The 23056-nt window shown below is 40.3% G+C and overlaps 1 protein-coding gene across 1 annotated transcript in view; it reads left to right on the top strand.

The window, feature by feature from the left end:
• NR4A3 (nuclear receptor subfamily 4 group A member 3) overlaps positions 1-23056 on the top strand; it is an 84280-nt gene that overhangs the window by 56158 nt on the left and 5066 nt on the right. The window contains exons 4-7 of the mRNA XM_075271132.1: positions 1140-1269; positions 1628-1800; positions 10129-10331; positions 16328-16506. Of these exons, the coding sequence (XP_075127233.1) occupies positions 1140-1269; positions 1628-1800; positions 10129-10331; positions 16328-16506 (685 nt within the window). The remainder of the gene's footprint in view (positions 1-1139; positions 1270-1627; positions 1801-10128; positions 10332-16327; positions 16507-23056) is intronic.

The following is a 23056-nucleotide window of genomic DNA, read 5'->3' as shown; positions in this document are numbered from 1 at the left end:
CACATAGGATGAATTGTAAAACTTTTTGCATTTCAGTGTTTTATTTTTGTTCACATCTGTATTCGGTATTTCGTTTGGGAAATCCTCTTAGGGCTAGTTCACACGGGGCTCCACGTGTATATATTATGTCGCAAATTAGGTCCAAATGTATGGACCGGAACCTTGTGCCGCAGACGCCGCGGCTGATTCAGTCGCATAATCCGCGGCAAGATAGGGCGGCTCACTTCTTTTTTCCGCTAAAAGTTAGCGGAAAAAAGAAGCGAGCGGCTCCCATTAAAGTCAATGGGAGCAGCGTATTTTGAGGCGGAGTCCACGTCAAAATCAACTGCCAACTTGCCCTGTCTACAGTAGTTGATGCCTTTTTTAATGGCTAACTTAAAAAAAAAATTGATGACATATTTCGAGCTTTCGGGACTACTATAAAAAAAAAAAAAAAAATCATATCCACTGGCTAACACGGTACAAGGATATTTTTTCTTATACAACTTGCCCTATGTGAACTAGCCCTTAGGAACCTCCCGAAAGGAAACCTATACGCTTTAAGACGCGGTTAGCTAAGAAACCCCCCATAGAAACCCCATAGACTATATTGGGGTCCGTGTGTTTTCCACTTGGTGTCCGTAGGAATCATGCGGAGAGAAAAGTACTGCAAGCAGTACTGTGCTGTTTAATGTTAGAATTTCAAAATAATAATAAAATTACAAAGAAAGTATAGTGAGTAGATCTTTCTTTGCCTTTATTGTCTATATAATAGAAATTTGTATAGGCATTGCATAATTTATGCATTTATGTGTGAAATATTTGTTGATATACTGTTCTCATGCCACTTTGCCAATTTTATGCTCAAAGGAAAGGTTTGTAGGATTAGAATTTCAAATGTTATCATAGAGTGTGTGATCATTTCATGTATTAAATTTGTTGTTCCAATGACTTCAAACTCATTCTTGATAATTTCAATGACAGCCGCTAGGCCTGATACATTTTATCTTCCTCCAGGCTACTGTGTTGGGAAATTAATTTTATCTAATAATACAAATTGCATTGCTTGCTTATTAAGTTGTAAATTGCATGCCTTGTTTTGTTAGTGTCTTCTGCTTCTACTTCAATTAGAAAAGCATTGTGTTTTCTATATTTCTCAGAGGACAGTACAAAAAAATGCTAAATATGTGTGTTTGGCAAATAAAAGCTGCCCTGTGGACAAAAGACGAAGAAATCGTTGTCAGTACTGCAGATTCCAGAAATGTCTCAATGTTGGAATGGTTAAGGAAGGTAAGGGTTCCCTGAAATTTTATTCAGCTAATTGCAGAACTCTATTTATAATGTTTACCATTATCTTCCTAATTCAATATCTTTATATTGCATTTACGTAGCTTTCAAAAATAATAGTTCTTTTTACAAAAATAAGTAAAACACAGTATAGCTACATTACAAGTATTATAAACTTTGTTTTCTACATACTAAAGACATAGCAATATGTGTATCAGAATCTTAATGTAACATTACTATTAGCATAAATGTATCCATTATTTATGAAGTGCTGACATATACGTGTATTTACCTTTTAGTAAGCTAGTGTATCATATTTAAAGGTCTTGATAGCACTTGTTTTTTTCATGTATTCGTTCAGTGGTAAGAACAGACAGCCTTAAAGGTAGAAGAGGAAGACTGCCTTCTAAACCAAAAAGTCCTTGCCATCAAGAATTAACACAACCAAATCTACCCTCTGTCCCAGTCAGCATGATGGATGCATTGGTTCAAGCGATAGTAGATTCTACTCCAAGTGAACTTGACTACTCCACAGTAAGAAATCTTTCACTATTACAATGTGGTAAAATGATAAATTGTGAACCACATTCAGGAGGGGGTTCAGGGTATAAATGGGTAGTTAAAAATCTGTTGTTGATTGTGATGTGGACACATTTATCAGGAGTATGTCACATATTGCTGAGGCATAACTGCTTTTCTGTGAATAGTACTGGATTATTTTAATGTTTCAGCTCTTAATGAGGTAAAAGCTTAGTAACATATGTTCAATTTACATACATAAATAGACTTGAGGCTCTTATTTCTTTGCCAACAACTTCTTAAAGAGAGTCTGTCAGCAGAATAGTCTTTGATAGCTGGAGTTCTTGTTCACAAATGGCTTTTTCTGCTTTCTGATCATTGCCACCACTGCTGAGATATTAGCTTTTCTTCTGATATGCTAAGGAGTGGTATGGTGCAACAAAGGTATCACCAATGCTCTCAGTTATTTCCTGCACCCAGTGCCTCCCTGCTATAATATACACTGCCTGGCCCTGTCAATTATAGGTGGAAGGTAGTTCTTACTTGCGAAATAGTAGCATATCAATAAAAAACTGATATCTCAGGAACAGAGGAACTGTTCAGGGAGCAGAAAAAAGCATTTTATTCATGTGAACTTCAGCTATCTGAGGGACTGTTCTGCGACAGCATAGGTCACAATAACTCCTCAACAGGCATCATAGAAAGGCCATTTTGGGCTTTAAATATTTCATGCATGTTACTACTCATTAGACTTTTCCTTGCACTTGCTGACATTAACAATTGACACAACTAGACCCAGCATCAATGCCTGAGATATCTCTGATTGCAGGCACTTTAACTCCTTTGATGCTGTGGTCAGATGTGACCAAGTCAAAGGGGTTAAGTAGACTTGATCTGAACCACTGGCTACAACCCGGAGATATCTCCAGAGCCTTTTACTTGCCATGGCCGCTAGGAGTCTTCTAAAGGTTCCCGGACCTGCCATACCAATATTACTATTGAGGCCACACATTAGTAATACAAGGATTGTACCGTAGACAGCAATACAAAAAATTTTTTAGAAAAAAAATTAAAAATAATACATACAAAAATTTACATAAACACTAGGCATCTTCATGTTACAAAAGTCCCAAACTATTAAAATAGAAAATTATTTATCCCATACAGTAAATGCCCTGGCTGAATAAAAATTGTAATGCCCAAATTGTTATTTTTATACTAAATTACATGGGTTATCCAATTCATTTTTATTGATGGCCTATCCTCAAAATAGTTAATCAATTCAAGATCAGTGTGGTCCAACATCCAGGACCCCCACTGATCAACCTCTTGAAGGGGCTGTGACTGCTATGACCTCTTCACTCCATATATGGAAACTGCAGAATTACTTCTGCAAGATGCTGTGATTAGCATTATAACCAATTTACTGCTGACAGGTAAATGTAGATACTAGTAGTGATATAATGGTGTAGAGTCACATACACATTAAAAGGGTTGGCCACTTTCAGACCAATATTGAGAGTCAAATATTATAGATTATATAATAAAAAGCTATACAATTCTTCCATACACTTTATCAATTCCTCATGGTTTTCGACATCTCTGCTTGCTGTCATTCTTTCTCTTACTTCTAGTGGATAACAGTCTGACCATGGTCATGTGATTTATGGTCCATGGTCATGTGATGGATATACAGACAGACAGATGTCTGATTACTGTGCTGTGACTATAACGAGTGGCACCTGTGTGTTCATCACATGACCATGGACTTGTATAACATGACCATGGTCAGAGTTATATCCTCTAGAGCAGGGCTCAGGAACCCCTGCCATGTGTGGCATATTTTGCTGGTAATTAAATGAAGAGGGAGTGTCTCTTTAATGCTCTACTACAGCAGTGGTATAGGACACTCCCCCTTCTCTTGTTGCCCTCTTGGCCCACCAATGAGAGCGGGGAGGAAAGTCCAGGAGGCAGAACTCATTACTGTACAGCACAAGGACCCTGCCTGCTACAGTGATGAGCTCCTGCGGTGTGCATCTTTGCAAAGAAGAAGAGGAGAGCTCCCTCCAGAATAGTGAAAGTAAAAAAAAAAAAAAACAGGTACATTCTGGAGTTACTATTCCAATTAATGTCAGACATTTGGGGTTATTAATTTAGTTTTAGCAACTCCATGTGCCTCACATTAATAGCAATTAACCCATCGTGTCCTTCCCGTTAACCCCTGTGTGCCTCACATAAGGGTTACTAATATGTGGGGGTACTAATTAAGGACCTCAATAATAAAGTTGCTTAATTAGAACCTCCATGTCTCAATGCACAGAGAGGTTAATGTGAGGGACATAAAGGGGTTAATTGCTATTAATATAAGACACATGAAGTTACTAAATTGTAATGCTCATCACCGTACTTTTTATATGCAATTGTGGATAGAAGTACAGACCCATACATTTCAATGGGCCAATACACATAGACATCATTTTTGCAGCAGTGTATCTTTGTCAAATTGAAGAGCTGCTAAATATAGAGCAGGTCATATCTCTGTCTGCATTTGTAGCCCTGTCAAATCATTTTTAATGTATAAGTGAGTGAAAACCACATCCATTCCATTTGTGTGCTGGAGGCCTAAAGGTTTTTCTTTTCGGGTGGTGACACACTCTGTATCTAGATGTGACTAAAGTCAAATTCAGTCCACAGATGCCAGTGCTTTCACTTTTGAGGTACGTGTGACACTCATTCATTCTTGGCTGCGGTTTTGCTGTTACTACACTTCCAGGAATCAAATGTAGCTGAAATTAATCCATGTTTCACTTACAGAAAAGTCAAAGTACCAGCGACCAGGTAATGGATGCAGCATCCAGGTACATTGTGTGTCTCCCCCCTACAGGTGTTACCTCACTCTGCTACCAGTCACATACATTTACCACTAATTGTAGTTACACATGTACTTACATTGCTTCTAATGGGAAAGTACAGGTGCACAGTATGACAGCACCCCTGTGTTATGGTTTGTGCTCAGGGCCGGCTCCAGGTTTTTATGGGCCCTTGGGCGACAGAGCCTCAGTGGGCCCCCTTGTAAAGGAGGCGGGGGAGTCGAGACACTGTGCGTTGCAGATGAAGCAAGTGATGTCACGCAGGAGTGTGGCGTCACCAACGCCATACCTCCCAACTTTTAAAGAATAGAAAGAGGGGAAAAATGTGCGGCACGCTCTGCGCGCCGCGGCAAGTTTGGCTCCACCCACTTTTATGTTGACTCCGCCCACTCATTCATTTATCATGTGCTCCCACACAGTGTAATCCTCCTACAGTCACCCGTAAATTATATGCCTCCCCTCCATCTCTCCCCCAGTTTCATATACACCCTTCCTCTGCCCCCAGTTTCATGTCCCCCCTCCACCTCTGTCCCCAGTTTCATCACGTTCTCCCCCTTCATCTGCCCACAGTTTCTTGTCCCCCGTCTCTGCCCCAGTGTCATGCTGTTCCACCCCCCCATCTGCCCCAGTGTCATGCCGTTCCCCCCCCTCCCCTTCATTTGCCCCCCAGTTTCATTCGGCCCCCTCCATCTCTGTCTCCAGTTTCATGCTGTTCTCTCCCCACCCCCTTCATCTTCCCCAGTTTCAAACTCATGCCGTTCCCCCTCCCCTTCATTTGCCCCCCCCCAGTTTCATTGGGCCCCCTCCATCTCTGTCCCCAGTGTCATGCCATTCCCCCCTCCCCTTCATTTGCCCCCTCAGTTTCATTGGGCCCCATCCATCTCTTTCCCCAGTGTCATGCCATTCCCCCCCTCCATTTGCCCCCCCAGTTTCATTGGGCCCCCTCCATTTCTGTCCCCAGTGTCATGCCGTTCCCCTTCTCCTCTTCATTTGCCCCCCCAGTTTCATTGGGCCCCCTCCATCTCTGTCCCCAGTGTCATGCCATTCCCCCCTCCCCTTCATTTGCCCCCCCAGTTTCATTGGGCCCCCTCCATCTCTGTCCCCAGTTTCATGCCGTTCTCTCCCCACCCCTTCATCTTCCCCAGTGCCATGCCGTTCCCTCCCCTTCATTTGCCCCCCAATTTCATGGGCCCCCTTCATTATGTTCCACCTTAATATAATACAAAACAAACACTTACACTCACCTTCCATCGCTCCCCCGACGCTCCTCTCTCCGCTCTTACTCCATTCACATAGGCGATTAAAGCAGGAGCTGTGAGCGCAGCTCCTGCTTTAAAGCCGCGGCCCGGCTTGCGTGTGTAGGCGCGATGTGATGACGTCATCGCGCCTACACACGCAAGCCGGGCCGCGGCTTTAAAGCAGGAGCTGCACTCATAGCTCCTGCTTTGATCGTCTATGTATTCAGCTCATCGGCGTCAGTCGGACGCCGATGAGCTGAAATTGGGACAGGCAAGTGCTGGGGCGGGCAAGTGCCGGGGGGCCCCCAGAGGCTCTGTGGGCCCCGGCACTTGCCCGACTATGCCGTGCGCTGACGCCGGCCCTGTTTGTGCTATATGACTTTAGTATAGGGGTTGTCAGCCTTGTAATTATTGCCCAGCACTCCGAGGACCTCATTTTTGATTTTTTAATTTATTTAATTGTCATGCCAAGCTAAAAAGGTTGCCTACCCTTACACTAGAGGTCAGTAGAATAAATGACAGCAGGCAGAGATCTAGAAAACTGTGAGGAATTGAAACAGAAAGTATATTGGAAAATTTTACAGCTTTTTATTACAGAAAACAATGACATTTGTCTCTCAATATTGCTCTGAAAGTGGCCAACCCCTTTAACCTCGTAAATTAATGGCTAATCCTTATGACTGCAACCCACTAATTTATAGAAAATCTGTCACCAAGAAGAAAATGCTAAACGTATACATCATTTGATTCTTGTTGTGCCCCTAAACATTCTGGTGCTTTGTTTTTTAAAATCTGTTCACCCATTCAAATGATATGGTCCTTGGAACAAAGCATAAGCTTACCACCCATTTGGAGAATCAGAACTATAACCTTCCATGGATCAAAAGGAAAACACCAAACTGATTAGGTTGATAGATGATGTATTAAATGATCTTTTATTGTGACATTATTATGACATTTATTATCATATTTAGCATTTTGTACTTGGTAACAGATTCTCTTTAAGAGCTGTCATAAAACTGCACATTGCTGTCCTATTCTGTCCTGCATCTCTCAACAGTCAATGCTGCTGCCAGCCTTACTACTGAGAGAAGACATATTGACTTGATGCTGCTTGTAACGTTGTGTCTCCTTCCTGTCTGTGACATGCTTCTAGCACAGGGGTAGGTAACCTTTTTTGTTCGGCGTGCCGATTTAAATTTAAAAAATCAAAGATGAGGTTCTTGAGTGCTGCGCAATAATTTTTAGGCTGATGACACCTACAGTAAAGTCATATAGAACAAACCGTAACATAGGGGTGCTCTCATACTGCTCTCCCAGTCACATACGTTTATTGTTATTTGCCTGTACTTTTCCATTAGAAGTGATGTAAGTACATGTGTAATCTACAACTAGTGATAACGTATGTGACTGGTAGCAGAGTGAGTTAACACCAGTAGAGCGGTGACACACTATGTACCTGGAGGCTGCATCCCCGGTCGCCAGTACCTGCACTTTTCTGTAAGTGAAATGTGGATTAATTTCAGCCACTTTTAATTCCTAGTGGCGCAGTAACAGCTAAACCACATCCAGGAATTAATGGGTGTAACACACCAAAATAACAGTGCTGGTGCCCAGGAACACCTGGGTAAATGGTGTCACTACCCAAAAAGAAATACCCTAAGGATGAGACACTGCATTACGGAAATGCAGGGTTTTTTTGTTGCGTAATTTGCTGTGGTTTTTTTTAGCTCCCTTGAGAACAAGGGAGACATATAAGAAGCTTCCTAAATATTTCCCATTCCTTTTGTAGCCATTCTTGACTTTTGCTCAAAAAAACCGCAGCAAAATTTGCAACAAAAATGCTGTTTTTCTGCAACGTGGGGCTTCAACTTTAGGCCTCCTGCACACAAATGACACGGATGTGGTTTTTACTGATCTATGGATTAAAAATGAATTGACAGGGCTGCAAATGCAGACAGCTATATGACAGGTATATGACAGGTGTGGGAAAGGTATAGGACAAATATAGGACCTGCTCTATATTTACAGCTCTCCAATTAGGCTCAGACACGCAGCCGCAAAAACAGCATCTATGTGTATGGGCCCATTGAAATATACAGGTCCATACTTTAATCCACAATTGTGGATAAAAAAACACAGGTACATGCTGGAGTTTTATGTCTATTAATGTCAGGCATTTGGGGTGATTAATTTAGTGTTAGTAACTCCATGTGCCTCACATTAATGGCAATTAACCCCATCATGTCCCTCACATTAACCCCTGTGTGCCCTATATGAGGGTTACTAATATGTGATTTCTGTTGGGGTTGTACCCCTTACCTCTCATTTTGCGTTGCGGCCCTGCGTGGCCCGCTTGTTGTTGTTTGGGATGTGTTGTCCCCTTTATTTGTTTGTTCTTCCTGCTTATGTCTATTACATTGTTATATTTAAAACCTTTAATAAAAATTGATTACACCTAAACTATATTTTGGCCCTCCAATGGTCCGAGGGACAGTGAACTGGCCCACTGTTTAAAAAGTTTGAGGACCCCTGAGCTACAGAGTCAGAGAAAACTTTATATGTCAACATGACAACTTGAAAGCAAGAATAGCAAGTGGTATTGCAGTGCGACAAATACACACCAGGAATCCTAACAATACCATACTGATGAAAAGACAAATCAAAACTATGGTTTTATCATCAGAGCGGAACAATAGTTTCTGACTAGGGTTAGACACAGACACAAGTTTGGCTGAGGCCTGATATAAAAATATGTAGGTTGGGATCTTTAGGGGAGGTCTGAGGGGCTGGAAAGAGAAAAGCTATTAGAGGTCTAGAAATAAATGTGGATGGAAGATCTGGAGAGAAATGTTTAGATGATTGGTGATGGTGAATATATATTAATGCTTTCTCAGTATTGAATTCTTATTATTATTGTTACTATGTGGGCTTGTTAATGTCGGGGTTTGTTGTGACATTTATTGGTGGGTATTGAGGATATTGCTATGTGGCTTATGGCTTTCTTATTTTTCTAGTCATTGTTTTATTTGTGGTTATGAAGTTATTAGGTTTTGTCTCAACTCCTCACTAAACAATTCATTCTGTCTATAATATACTGTCACTTTATACACATTGTTGGAATGATTTCTTTGCTGAACATGTCCCTAAAACCCACTTGAGGATTTTGTTGTTGTTCAATATTACAATTATCAATATTGCCAATAATAATATTTCTTATACAATGCAATGTGCATAGTGAAAAGTTTGTTGTGTTTGTCTAATGTGATAAAAACAGTGGGGCAGACTTACTATTATTGTTTTGGCACATTTTGTTGCACACATTTGTACATACTAAAGGGGTTGTTCCATGAGGTAAAGTGAAAAGGAACTCTTGTGCACTCCATATTCAACCTGAACTCAGCTTCAATGGGAGCACCAGAGATAGCCAAGTGCTGTACTTCGGTTATATTCGGAGATCCCATTTGCTTCCGCCGAGTGTTTTGCTTTTGCTGCCTCCAGTTCTAACATTGACATCCCGTCCAGTCCTGCCGACATTCAGTCTGACTATGGTCAGGTTGAATGTGGAGCGCAATAAAGGTCTTTTTCACTTTAATTTGTGCGCCACACATCCTTTCCCATTAAGCTACACCAGTAGGTCATGCAAGGATCAAAAACATGCCTTGACATGGTGCAATAGAACTGATGACAGGCCTGGGAGCCTTCACTAGGATTCCAGTTACCATGACAACAGAACAACACCCAACACCTATTAATTTGCATGAGTATAAAGCAGTTTAAGTCTAAGGCTCCATGTAGTGAAACGGAGCAAAAAAAAAAAAATGCTGCGGGAAAAAAATGCTGCATTTTCATTGCATTTTTGCAGAGTTTACCTCAGCGGACTTTCTGTCCTTACTATACCCATATAAAAAACGCTAGTGTTTCAGACTCACAGGTTATAATTTTCTAGAAAGCAATAAAAAATGTATGTTTATTGATGTACACTTTCTTGGTGTATGCTTGCCACAATGTAAATGCCAGGGATTTTTCAAGCTGAAAATAGTATATAATGTTGAGCACTTTGATTGAAGTTGATATCACATGCACACAAAAGCTAACATAAATGAAAATGGTTAGTCATAGGTGTTTATATAAGGTTTTCCTATAAAATTTAGTAATGTGTTATCAATTATCATAATATACTTAATTACACACTGTGCAAATCACTAAATATGAATTTATATTTTTGCATATAGTTCTCTGCTGATAGTGACCAAGCTGCCTCAAGCACTGATGTAGAACACGTGCACCAATTCTATAGTCACCTTACTGTCTCCATTGAAGTTTCCAAAAAATGGGCACAAAAGCTTCCTGGATTTTCAGAACTTTCAAAAGATGACCAGATATTATTGATTGAAACAACATTTCTGGAACTTTTTGTACTGAGACTTTCTATAAGGTAATCTACATTAATTGTTTAAATATTGTATAAATAGGCACTGCTATTCCAATAAATGTTATATAAATGAATAGTACAGAAACTTTGTAATATATCTTATCAGACAGTTTCCCTACACCCTCTCCTAAGTTAACTTTCATTATGACTAAATATCTATGGAGAGGGGAGTTCCTTAGTCTGATGCTAATGCTATATAGACACTTTCTATCGCATTCAAAGCACTTTACTCAGATCCTGAGTCCTCTCCATACTTTCCCATATTACCAATGGCGTACTATTAGGGTCCATTTACATGGAGGAAAATGGTGAGGAATTTGGTGTGGAATTTCAGCACTGAAAAAAAAAAGCCTCCCATTGGGAGCCTTCACACGGAGTTTACACTCCGCTCATTCAGACGCGTAAACACGTGTCAAAGTGACCGCTGTAAAACACAATCCCATAGACTTCAATGTGTGCTGTTTTACACGCGCTACACATTGAAATTAATGGGAGGCTTTTAAACCCATTGATTTCAATTTGTAGCGCGCGTGACTTCAATGGGTTCCTTTTTCTGCTAGCTAGAGTTGCCTCTCAGTACAGTATAATGTCCCTTAGTGGTCCCTCCATACAGTACAATGTCCCATAGTAGCCTCCATACAGTATAATGGGCCTGAGTGGCCCCGCCATGCAGTATAATGTCCTTGAGTGGCCCCTCCATGCAGTTTAAAATCCCAAATGCATATGGATTTTCTTACAATATCAGGTTGGGCCGAATCTGCATTTGTCTGGGGTTCAGCCAAACCCGATGTTTTAGGGGGTTTGTAACACACAAATTACAGTTATACTTTGAGTTATACCTTCAGTTACACCTTCAGAGTATAATTAGCAGAGGCCATAGTGCGGTAATCAAACATAAAAACAGTGTTACGCTTGATTCACATCTGCGTTTCGTAATCTGTTCGGGGAGTCCGCATGGGGAACTCCCAAATGGAATACCAAACGCATTGGCAAGCGGTGTGCAGTGAAAGCACACAGACCCCATAGACTATAATGGGGTCCGTGTGCTCTCCGCTCGGTGTCCGCACGGAACATGCGGACAGAAAAGTATTTTGTGATGTTCTTTCATGATTGCACGATTCGTGCAGGCAGCATGCAGAGAGCACATGGACCCCATTATAGTCTATGGGATCCATGTGCTTTCACTGCACACCGCTTGCCAGTGCATTTGGTAGTCGGTTCAGGGGGTCCCCATGTGGACTTCCCGAACAGATTACGAAACGCAGATGTGAACAAGGCATTACCTGTTCTGGGCTCTGAAACTTCTCCCTATGCTGCTCCAGCCTACAGTATAGCCACACGTATAGTTTATTATTACTGTTTAATTAGTTGCTCAGATGAGCAGGATTTTAGTTTTTTATTATTCTGCCTGAAGTTAAGGCTGCATTCTGTTTTGCTCATTTTGTGTCTGAAGTCAAGTTTTATTTACCTACCTGTTTTTTTTCTAAATAAACCTGTTTCCTGCAAGATTTGTGTCCCTGTCTCTGACTGGTTGGGTCTGCACCACTGCTTCTACCAAGCCACCTGTCCCCACAGTTTATATATTTCACTTTTTTAAGGTGCAAGGTGACTTACATAAATATAAGGCTCCAAAGCAATAATAAAAGAGGCATATTTGTAAACTAGAGCCTGCAGAAGAGAAAACTGTGAAACATTGCAGAATTACAGAAGACAACAAAAAAACAATGAAAAATTATTGAACAATGTTTTTCCAATGACTTTTCACAGTTTTTTTCTTGTCCTTTATAATACCATATGACATTGCAGCAGTTTAAAGTTTGGTTAGATCTGCTTCTGCACTATTGTAAGGTAATTTACACTTTGAACTTTTTTTTTTTCCTGTGTGCCAATTTTGCTCAAAGTGAAATCCTGCACCTGAGAAATTCATGTTTTATTCCGTATTCAAAGGAACTGTTCATTGCACTTGGCTTATGGCCACATTTGCTGGAGCACCTATTTTCTTTTCTGGTTGCTCTCAGTTTTGCCCGTAAACAAATTTGGTTTCTAATATAGCCCTGCATGACAGTACCACAGGAGGCTGTATCTCCACTCACTATTTGGGACAAGAAAAACACACAAGAGGTTTAATAGCCCCTTCCTCCCACTTCAGTATATTCCAAACGACCACTATTAGTACCGTATATACTCGAATATAAGCCAATTTTTTCAGCTCAGTATTCGGCTTATACTCGAGTCAAACAAAAAATTTTTTTTTTTTTTTTTTTGGGGGGGGACAAGGGGTCTATGACCAGCCACAATAGTAATGTATAGAATCTCCCATAAAATAGTGAAAAAAAAGAAACTTTTAAAAAAATATAATAAAAAAATAAAGTAAATAAAAGTTCTAAATCACTCCTTTCCCTAGAATACGTATAAAAGTAGAAAATGACTGTGAAACACAAACACATTAGGTATCCCTGTGTCTGATAGTGCCCGGTCTACTGAATATAGAGTATCTGCAGTGCTCCTGTTCCGTTGGAAAAGGGTTAATAGGAGCACTGCAGATACCCTATATTCAGCCAGGCTGAATTCCAAGTGGGGAAAAAAAAACTCAGTCCTCAAGCTCAGAGAAGGGGCAGACACACAACCAAAACACCCCTCCCCTTCCCCAGCATCCAGCAACTACTGCACCCAAAAACTCAGACAATTTTAATTTTTTTAAATTTTTCAGTAGCTGCTGCATTTCTTCCACTCGGCTTATACTCGAGTCAATAAGTTTTACCAGTTTTTTTGTGGTAAAATTAGAGGCCTCGGCTTATATTCGGGTCGGCTTATACTTGAGTATATACCGTATATTCTAAACCAAATATAGTCTAAATAAAGGGAGGGATTCAGAGTGCTGTCATGAAGGGCTATACTAGAAACTGATAGTACTGGTAGATAGAGTGGGTAAATTTTTCCCCCTTGGCCTGGAAGGTTTGAATAACCAACTCAGACAGTTCTCTTGATTTAAAAATGGAGATTTCAGGAGCCAGGCTGCTAACTGGAGTTTTTGAGGCTCTGGATGAAATATTGAACCCTGAAGTAGAAGGTCTGGGACTAATGGAAGCAGCATCCAATCTGCTATTTTAAGATTGTTTAGAATGCACAAACCATGCTTTTTTAAGCCATACTATTAGAATGATCTTCAGAATCCCCAGTTGATCTTTAGTAGAACCCTTGGAGGTAAAGGAATCGGAGGGAAAGCATATGCCAGGATGAACGCCAGTTGTGGGAAAGAGCATCTACCCCTAGACAAGATTCTCTTGAGTGAAAAGAACTGAGGAACTTTTCTATTTCAACAATTGGCAAATAGTTCCACTTCTGGAGTCCCCTAGATCTGACAACCTGTCAAGATTTCTGTCTTTAGAGTTCAATTTTCTGGATTTAGATGTATCCTACTCAGAAAATCTGCTTGGCAGTTTGAAGATCCCTTTAGATTGAGAGCCAAAATGGATTGTAGGTGTCTCTCTGCCCAGAAGAATATTTGTGCTGAGAGAGCTTGAAGATTCCACCATCAAGTATCTCATTGGTGGCACAGACATTCTACTGCAGTCATTTTGTCAGACAATAATTCTGACATGAGAGACTTTTATCAATGGTCTGGTTGCTTATAACGCCTCTCATACTGCCCTTAGCTCCAGAAAATTTGAGGAATGGCTGCAGAGAGCTGAAGGCCATACCTCCATAATGTTTTCTGAGAGAGGATTGCTCCCCAACCCGATCAGCATGCATCTGTAGTCATTTGAATTACTGGAGACGGGGTTCCAAGGGATTCCCTGTTGGAGATTTGAGCTCTCCTTCCACCATTTAATGGAGGCTTTCACATTGTGAAATGCATATATCTTCTTATCTAATGACAGCTGATTCTTGTCCCAATTTGATTGTATCAGGGATTGGAGATCTCTTGAAAGAGCTTGAGCCCAGGTTGTTGCCTGGATACAAGAGGTCATAGATCCCAGTACTGACATTTCTTCTCTTATGGATACTTTTGTCTCCCTCTGAAAGACCGTGGCTTTGGATATTAGAGCCACTATCTTGTCTGGAGGTAGAAAAGACTTCTGCACACGGGAATCGAGCAGGATACCCAGAAATATTTTGAAATACCTTAGGACTATGTTGGATTTCTCCCAATTGATCCATCCTATTTTTGTAGAGTCTGACACACTATCTGAAACTGATTTTGGAGAAGAGAATAAGACTGGGCTACCACTAAAAGATCGTCTAGATAAGGGACCACTAGCAGATTTTGTTTCCTTAGGAAGGATACTAATTCTGCCATAAACTTCGTAAATATCCTTGGGGCACATGATATTCCAAAGCGGAGGGCCTGAACCTGGAAATGGAGTGTTTCCCCCCAGGCTGGACCTCAAATCTTAAAGTTTTTTGGTAGAGAGAATGATTAGGGATGTGATAGTATGCATACTGAAGATCGATGGTGGCCATGAAATGATTCTGCCCTACCAGAGGAATTGTGGATTGTATCAATTCCATCTTGAATCGACGATAAACTATATACTTGTTTAATGGTTTTACGTTAATAATTATTCTGTATGGCCCATTTCTTTTTTTTTTATCATAAACAGATGGGAATAATGGCCTTTCCTTATCTCTAAGGGGCTAACAGAATAAATTACTTCCATGTCCAGAAGTTTCTGGACACCCTCCGTCAGAGCCAGGAGAAGACTAGGAAATGGAATGGAAGTAATCACTACTCTTTCAGGGAGATAGCCTGAAAATTCTATTTTGAAGAAATTTGTTATAGAATTCAGGATGTACAGGTTGGATGTTATTTCTTTCCAGGTTACTTCATACCTGGACAACCTGCCCATGACCTTCCTGGTGTCATTGTTTGTCTTGGGATATTTTATTGGGGTTAAATTAGATATTTCTTCCTATGCCCTCCAAGGGTAACTACAGCTCCCTGTTTTACCCTTGGTATAATATTCAGGATTATATCCTTGAAAGGGATGAAATGATTGTTTTTTGTTAGGCGGATATCGTCACTCCATAGGGAGAGAACCACAATTTAGGTGTGTGGAGTCTTATTAAGCCATGAGCGCTCCACTGTGCAAAGGAACATGGGAAGAATATGCAAATCTGACTTCCATGATGTAATTAGGAAGCCAGTGCCTCAAGAATGCACACCAATAGAGGGCGCTCACTGAGAATGTGCAAGTCTATCTTCCATGATATAATTAGGAAGACAGAGTCTCAGTCAAGCAAACCAATAGAGGGCGCTCTCTTTAACATCATGCCGACCTTCTCAGAAGCCTTTGTTTGCAATGATGTTGGGATTATACCAGGTACAGTCTCTCAGCCAATGACAGCTGTTTCAATGTGTTGCATCTCATCAGCTTGGCGCAGAGAGAACTGATCTGGCAGAGGTGAGAGGCTTAGACAGGGTTGGGGGGATATCGTCACTCCATAGGGAGAGAACCACCATTTAGGTGTGTGGAGTCTTATTAAGCCATGAGCGCTCCACTTTGCAAAGGAACATGGGAAGAATATGCAAATCTGACTTCCATTTTGAAAACGCCGCTTTTCTGCTGCAGATCTTTTTCTGCAATGTGAGGATAGGATTAGAATCCCATACACTTGGCAGGTACTATAAAACACAGTGTTTTTTGCTGCAGCGTTTCCTCTATGGAAAAAACACTGCATTTTCGCAACGTTGGGCTTCAGCCATTTCATCTCAGTAATTTTGACTTCAATGATAAGTAAGGCTCAGTTCACATTGGCATTTTGTGTTTTTCTTTCCATAATACGTCATTGTTTTTCTATTAATTTGTAATGGGTCTACTAGGGTTTTCTGTAAGGTGTCTATTGTCTATTTATGGAGAAAAAAAAACATACTTGTCACAGAGAAATAGAAGAAACTCAGTGCAAAATTAAAATGTAACCTTCCACTTAATGCTTTTCTGAAGGGAGATTTTTATCCATGTATTAATTGATTTATTCATTCATCCATTTACAAACAGGTCAAATATTACTGCCGATGAATTTGTGTTTTGTAATGGACTAGTACTTCATAGACTTCAGTGCCTTCGTGGATTCGGAGAATGGCTGGAAGCGATTCGAAATTTTGCATTACATTTGCAGAGCCTTAACCTTGATATTTCAACCTTGGCTTGCCTATCAGCTATATGTCTTATTTCTGGTAAGTACAGAAGTTAAATGTGCTTACTACAAAAGGTCATTAAAAGGTCCTTCATGGAGGATCTAAAATATTTATTTGCACAATTACCTTTACTTGTTTGTAGCCTAAGGCTGGAGATGTTGCACACAGACCGGAAGTAACTGTGAGGCCTGCGCAGTAGAGATGGATTGCCATCTCTACTGCACATGTCTTACAGTCACCTCCAGACTGCACAAGCGCGAGAGAGTAATGGTGACGTTCCGTTTCGGAAGCGGAAAAACGGAACATCACCGGATTATCAGAATGTGTCCCTGAGGCAGTCACATGACCGCCCCATTGATATAGGTAATTATGCATTTTTTTTAATACAAGTAAATTAGAAGTTAGGCAAGGGGAGGGGGTTTAGTATAGGGGAAGAATTTGAGTTTTTCCCAGACAACCCCTTTAAACCTGACCTAGTTCAAGTTAGGGGGCATTCACACTTGCACCCCTGTGCACCCTGTATCATTCTGCCGGGTTTCGGTCCTAAGCCCTGGAGAAACTGGGATTTGAATGGATTTTAAAGGGGCTCTATCACTAGGAAAAGTCATTTTTAACTAATCACATCCTTGCATAGCCTTTAGAAAGTCTATTTCACACCTACCTTTAGTATGTAAATTGCCTCAGTGGTTTCTGAATAAGTCCGTTTTTATTCATATGCTAATTAGACTGGTGCACGATAGATCGTGCACACCTCTCCCTGTTGTTTTCTATGGGAGACTGCTGCTGCTGATGACTCAGCTTCCTGTTTGCCTCACACACATAGGAGATAATAGGAGAGAGGAGGCTACTGGGAACTTCCTGAGCTGGCTGGAAGCTCTTTAGCATATGAATAAAAACGGACTTATTCAGAAACCACTGAGGCAATCTACATACAAAAGGTAAGTGTGGAATAGACTTTCTAAAGCCTATGCAAGGATGTGATTAGTTAAAAATGACTTTTCCCAGTGATAGAGCCGCTTTAACCTTTTCGCTGACAAGGGACTCTGGAAATTTTGCACCTCCAGTAGCCAGAGCAATTTTCACAGTTTTGAGATGGACAAATCAAACCTAAATTGCAACATTAAAAAAGCATCCAACCCCCCCATACCTATATATTTTCTTAAAGTAGACACCTGCAGCATTGTCAGATGCCACTTGGTACTGTATACGAACAGGCACCTTCATGCAATTTTGATTTAAAGTGAATGTTTTATGAAAAAATGCAAATAAATGTATATTAGTTGTTAAAAGCGGAAACCAAACAAAAAATTAAATGCACCAAACCTCCTAAAAATAAGAGTTCAACATGTGCAGAGTTCATACATATCACTATGGCCTGAACCCACATGCACGTGTCTTCAGAAAATCGCTAGAACTGGAAGGAACAAAAATCTGCTTTGAAGCTGGAAATGTTAAAAAAGTATCATCCTATAAAATGTAGGGATTACACACCATGAAAAGGAAGTGAACCCCTAAACCCTATATATTTTTTGAAAGTAGACAACCTGAAGATTACAAATGTCTTAATGGGTCATCGATAGCCACATCCACCTTCATGCAACTTTGCGACCAACACAAATAATTTTTTGAAAAAATACGCTAAAACACATATTTGCACCTAAAACTCATGTTCAATCTCACATTCATATACAAAATACTTTTAAAATAATAGCTTATGGTGTATACAATGTGTAAATATACTACCGCAAACATCAACTACAACAAGAGCTCGGACTCCCAAAAACACGAATACAGAAGACAAGCAGGATTTTGCTGTAGTTCACTAATATGTTAAAAAGCTATACTGCACCTACCAAACTGTGACTGTGATACCAAAATCTAACTTTTTTCAGAGTACACAGCATACCGTATATAAAAACACAATTTGATAGTTTATATATACAACCACCTTCATTCAACTTTGCCGCAAACAGAGATTGCTAGCAAAAATTGCGCAAAAATTCAAATTTGCTACTAAAGTGCGGCTCAAGAAATCCCTTTCTGCAAACACAATGTACTGTCCATAAAACTGCAATATGTGAGGAGTTCATACATACCACACATGTATATATTTACAGGGGCGGGTGTTAAAGAATCGCCAAAATTTCAGAAATGCGCCATCCCATTTTGTGCATGCAAATTAAATAGGACTTTACATAAAAATGTTATTTTCCATCCCCCTATAAAAATTTTAGCAATCTATACGTTCATCTCTAGTGATAATCGTTATTACTATTATTTTAGTGTGTAACGGACATCACTAGAGACGTATTTTACTGTAGAAAGCTCAGGTATAGACAGGACAAGGATTGGGTGAAATGTAAACTTTATTTGCGACTTTATGTATATGTTGTTTAAGTGTTTGGTGCGACTTTTCTTTTTGGCGCTGCGACCTGGACAATGGTAAACATCTGGGTCACAGCGCCAATAAACTTCCTGGTTATGTTCAGGAGGAATAACATAAGAATACCCCACTAGTAAAGCTCAGGGGGGAATTACATTATAACTGTATGTGACAATAAGAGACAAATGTATAGTATACGCTCTGATTGGCAGGAGAAGGGTTAATAGGGACAATAGAGTCCCTGCCACCCCTCTCCTGCTGTCACATACAGGGTATGTACAGAGTCTGTATCTCTCTCTCTTCTGAACTGCTCGTGTCCCTCTCCCTTTCCTGTTATAGATCGCAAATTGCTTGCTTAGACGGGGGGGGGGGGGGGGACACTTTGGAGCTCTATATCTTTGGACTGCATCAACATATCTTGATACTTTCAATTGCATTTTAAAGAGGAGAATCTCATCTTTAAAATGATATCAAGAACTCGATGATTGGATATACAATTTTGGAGCAATTCACTGTTGAAACGCTGTCGGGAATTGAGATCTGCAGTTGGATCTCAATGCCAAATAGTGTTTTCAACAGTGAATGGCTCCAAGACAGTAAGTAAAATCATCAAGTCCCTGGTATCATTTTAAACATGAGAGTCTCTTCTTTAAAATGCATTTTAAAGCATCAAGATATGTTGATGCAGTCCAGAGATATGGGCATTAGTAGGGAGGACATAGTAACTACGTCCTCCGCTACTGAAGTGCCACCTTGGGAGCACGTATAGCTACGTGCCTGGCAGCGAAAGGGTTAAAAGCAAGCCGCCGGTGTCCACCTGCAGCCTCTACTCTAGAACCTGCTATTAATATGTGAAGATATGTAAAGATAAGAACCGATTTGTTATGACGTGTTCAGCACAAATATTCCAAATTGTTAGGTTTTTGATGACACCAAACAAATGCTGATTAGTCTCAGACAAACTAAAATGGCACATGTATTGCAGTGTAAAGATACATAAGATATGTGTGTCTTGTGAGTCAGATTGACGTTCTAGCACCACCTGACACCAGTTGACAGCTTCTCAGCCATTAGACAGTGGTAGGTGCTTACAGCACCTCACACTGAGTTTTTTAGTCAGGAATTTGGTCAGGAAAAATCTGCTTCAGGAAAATTCATTCAGGCGTTTTTTGAAGTGTTTTTCAGGTGTTTCTGCCTGAAAAAATCAATGCAAGTCAATGGGAGGTGGAAAATCCGCCTGGCATTTTTTGAGGCAGTTTTTGTCAAAAACGCCTCAAAAAACACCTCAGGAAATGCCTCAGAAAAAATGGTAGCGGTTTTTCCGCCTCCCATTGACTTGCATTGAATTTTTCAGGCGGAAAGCGCCTGAAGAATGGAAATGTCGCTTCTTTTTTTCCGCTAGCAGAAAATCCACTAGTTGAGAAAAATCAGGTTACATAGGAATGTATGGTGAGGCGTTTTTTTGGAGGAGGGTTTTGAGGCGGATTCCCGACCAAAAAACTCTGTGTGAATGCATCCTTACAGTGATAAAAGTCACATAAAGTCAAGAGGCATGATCAAGAGGCATTTGCAGTAATGATGGATATAGGGAAGGATCTTTGATTTATCTCACTGTGTCATACAGAGCACTCAGTTCTGAAAAGCTTACAATTGCAAACAATATATTTAGAGAATCTTAGATTTTAGAGATGAGCGAGTACTGTTCGGATCAGCCGATCCGAACAGCACGCTCGCATAGAAATGAATGGATGTAGCCGGCACGCGGGGGGTTAAGCGGCCGGCCGCCGTCAAAGCGGAAGTACCAGGTGCATCCATTCATTTCTATGGAGCGTGCTGTTCGGATCGGCTGATCCAAACAGTACTCGCTCATCTCTATTAGATTTAGTCGATTTCAGGCAGATTAGTGATAGAATCATAGATATCAGAAGTGAGGGAGAATATGTGTGCTACTGTTGTTAGCCTGACAGCAGTAGTGCTGTCATAATACATAGACAAAGGACAGTTAACCCTTTAATTGCCAATATACTAATTTTGTCTCAAGTCTGTTTCATCTGTGAAAAATCTTTTATTAACGAGGACCTTTCATGTCCTCGGGCACATGCGGCTCAAACGTACTGGAGAGTCTGCATGAGCAGCAGAAAACAGTGAACGATTATTGTATGCAGCAGACCACAGACATGATGTGTTAATTCGAGATAGGTCATTGGCGGCTCATGAGGGACAGAATAAGAGAAACATTTTTCTTCTCTTAGTCAACATCATCATCTTCCTGGATTGATGAAGGAGAATGAGAATTTGGGTCAGGGTCATTATGAAGGAGGAATTGGGACTTTTTGACTGGAAGAGGAGGAGCTAGATTCTACTTTGAATGCAATCTCTGTTAATATCAGCTATGAGAGGTATTTAATATGTTAGACAGCTGTATACTTTCTGTTTCAGAAGTAGGGATAAGCAAACACGAGTGGCACAGTGTGTTCTGATGAAACAATACAAGCAGATTAGTTGAGATCTAACCTACCCAGTCCCTGTGTCTTCTGATGACATTGGGGTATGTTTCGACAATCTCCATCAACATGATTGAATTGGTGTGATTCATATCCTATGTCTGTGGCCTGCTGTAAACATCTACACAAATATGGACAGATTGTCAATGGACACCAAGAGTGTTGGATACAAATATAAATCTTTAAATTGACAGAATCTACCAATTTGTTTCTCATGTTAAATAATAAATTGGTTTTAATTTATACATCTTTATACCAGGCTTTCAGTATAGATAGAGAGGATAGAGATAAAGTATCTGGTACAGTAATAGAAAATCTTCTATATTTCATCTTTTATTAAATTACAATTCTTTGTCAAATTATATTAAATAAGGTGAGTATAAAGAGCTGAGTTTCTACTGGAGTGTGTGTAAATTGCTTGTGCTACATGAGTAGCAGCCCTGACAAGATTGGCGAGCTATATTGATCTTTACTTGAATTCACTGAATAAATAATGGTTGCCATGGTAATTGAGCCATCTTGACAAGTAGAGAAGCAGAAAGAAATCCAGAGCACCTCATGTGTCATTTTTGTCACAGAGTAACTATTCGGAATTTGTTTAGATTTTATTTTTAAAATAGAAGAATATATTTAATGTATTACAATAGCTTATATTGAATAGTGAACATTTTTCAGAGAAAACATTGGCATTATACTATTCATATTAAGGGTCAATTGCATCGGCTTAGTAGATCCATGAAACAGATGCAAAAAAAAACCTGATGCATATGGATGGCCATTCATTTAGGTAGCGGTCAAAGGAAAAAAAAAAAGTTAAATGAAATTGTGTCTATCCATAAAAATGCTCGAAAAAAACACAAGGTCACACCGAGCAGACCAATGATAGTGTAGCAATTTTTGGTGACAGTTTGGTATATAGAAAAGAGGTAGTTCATAAACCAAATGGCCTCTCACCTGTTTGGGTTGTGACAAGAACGTTCACAACCAATGTGTAGAGTTTTTGCCACATCGGGCAGACAAAGCAGGTGGAGGGAGCAGCACGCCTTACATCCACTGGTTAGCCAATAGGAATCCAGGCGTCACAAGGAGGAAAAAAATATTGAGTGTTGATGGCGCTCTCTGGTCAAAAATGGATGATCTTTATTGGAGGGTAACAGGCACAATGCTAGATGTGTGCAGTATGGCTCACCTGTGGGGTGCAAGAGACGTGTAGTATGGCTCACCTCTGGGTTGCAAGAGACGTGTAGTATGGCTCACCTCTGGGTTGCAAGAGACGTGTAGTATGGCTCACCTCTGGGGTTCAAGAGACGTGTGTTAATGCACTTGAGAAAGCGCTGAGTGAAGCCCGAAACGCTTTGGTGTTGTACTAGCGTTGTGCCTGTTACCCTCCAATAAAGATCATCCATTTTTGACCAGAGAGCGCCGTCAACACTCAATATTTTTATCCATAAATATCGAAAGAAATAGATTCATTGTTTTTAAATTGAATGAATGGCCGTCCATTTCAGCTCCATTTTTTGCAACAGGTGAAAAAAATGCAATGTGAATGTAGCCTACCGTAAATTGAAAAAAAATCAAAAAACAAACAAACGACTTCTTCTGCCTTCTGTCTCTTTCCTTCTTCCTTCATATATTGTAAGCCCTTGCAGGCAGGACCCTCTGTGCACTGTGCCAGTCGGTCACTGTTAGTATTATATTTGTT

This window comes from Leptodactylus fuscus, chromosome 4 (genome assembly GCF_031893055.1).
Source record: "Leptodactylus fuscus isolate aLepFus1 chromosome 4, aLepFus1.hap2, whole genome shotgun sequence".
NCBI lineage: Eukaryota > Metazoa > Chordata > Amphibia > Anura > Leptodactylidae > Leptodactylus > Leptodactylus fuscus.
Note: the sequence above shows the minus strand (reverse complement) of the source record. Positions and strands in the feature narration are given on the sequence as shown.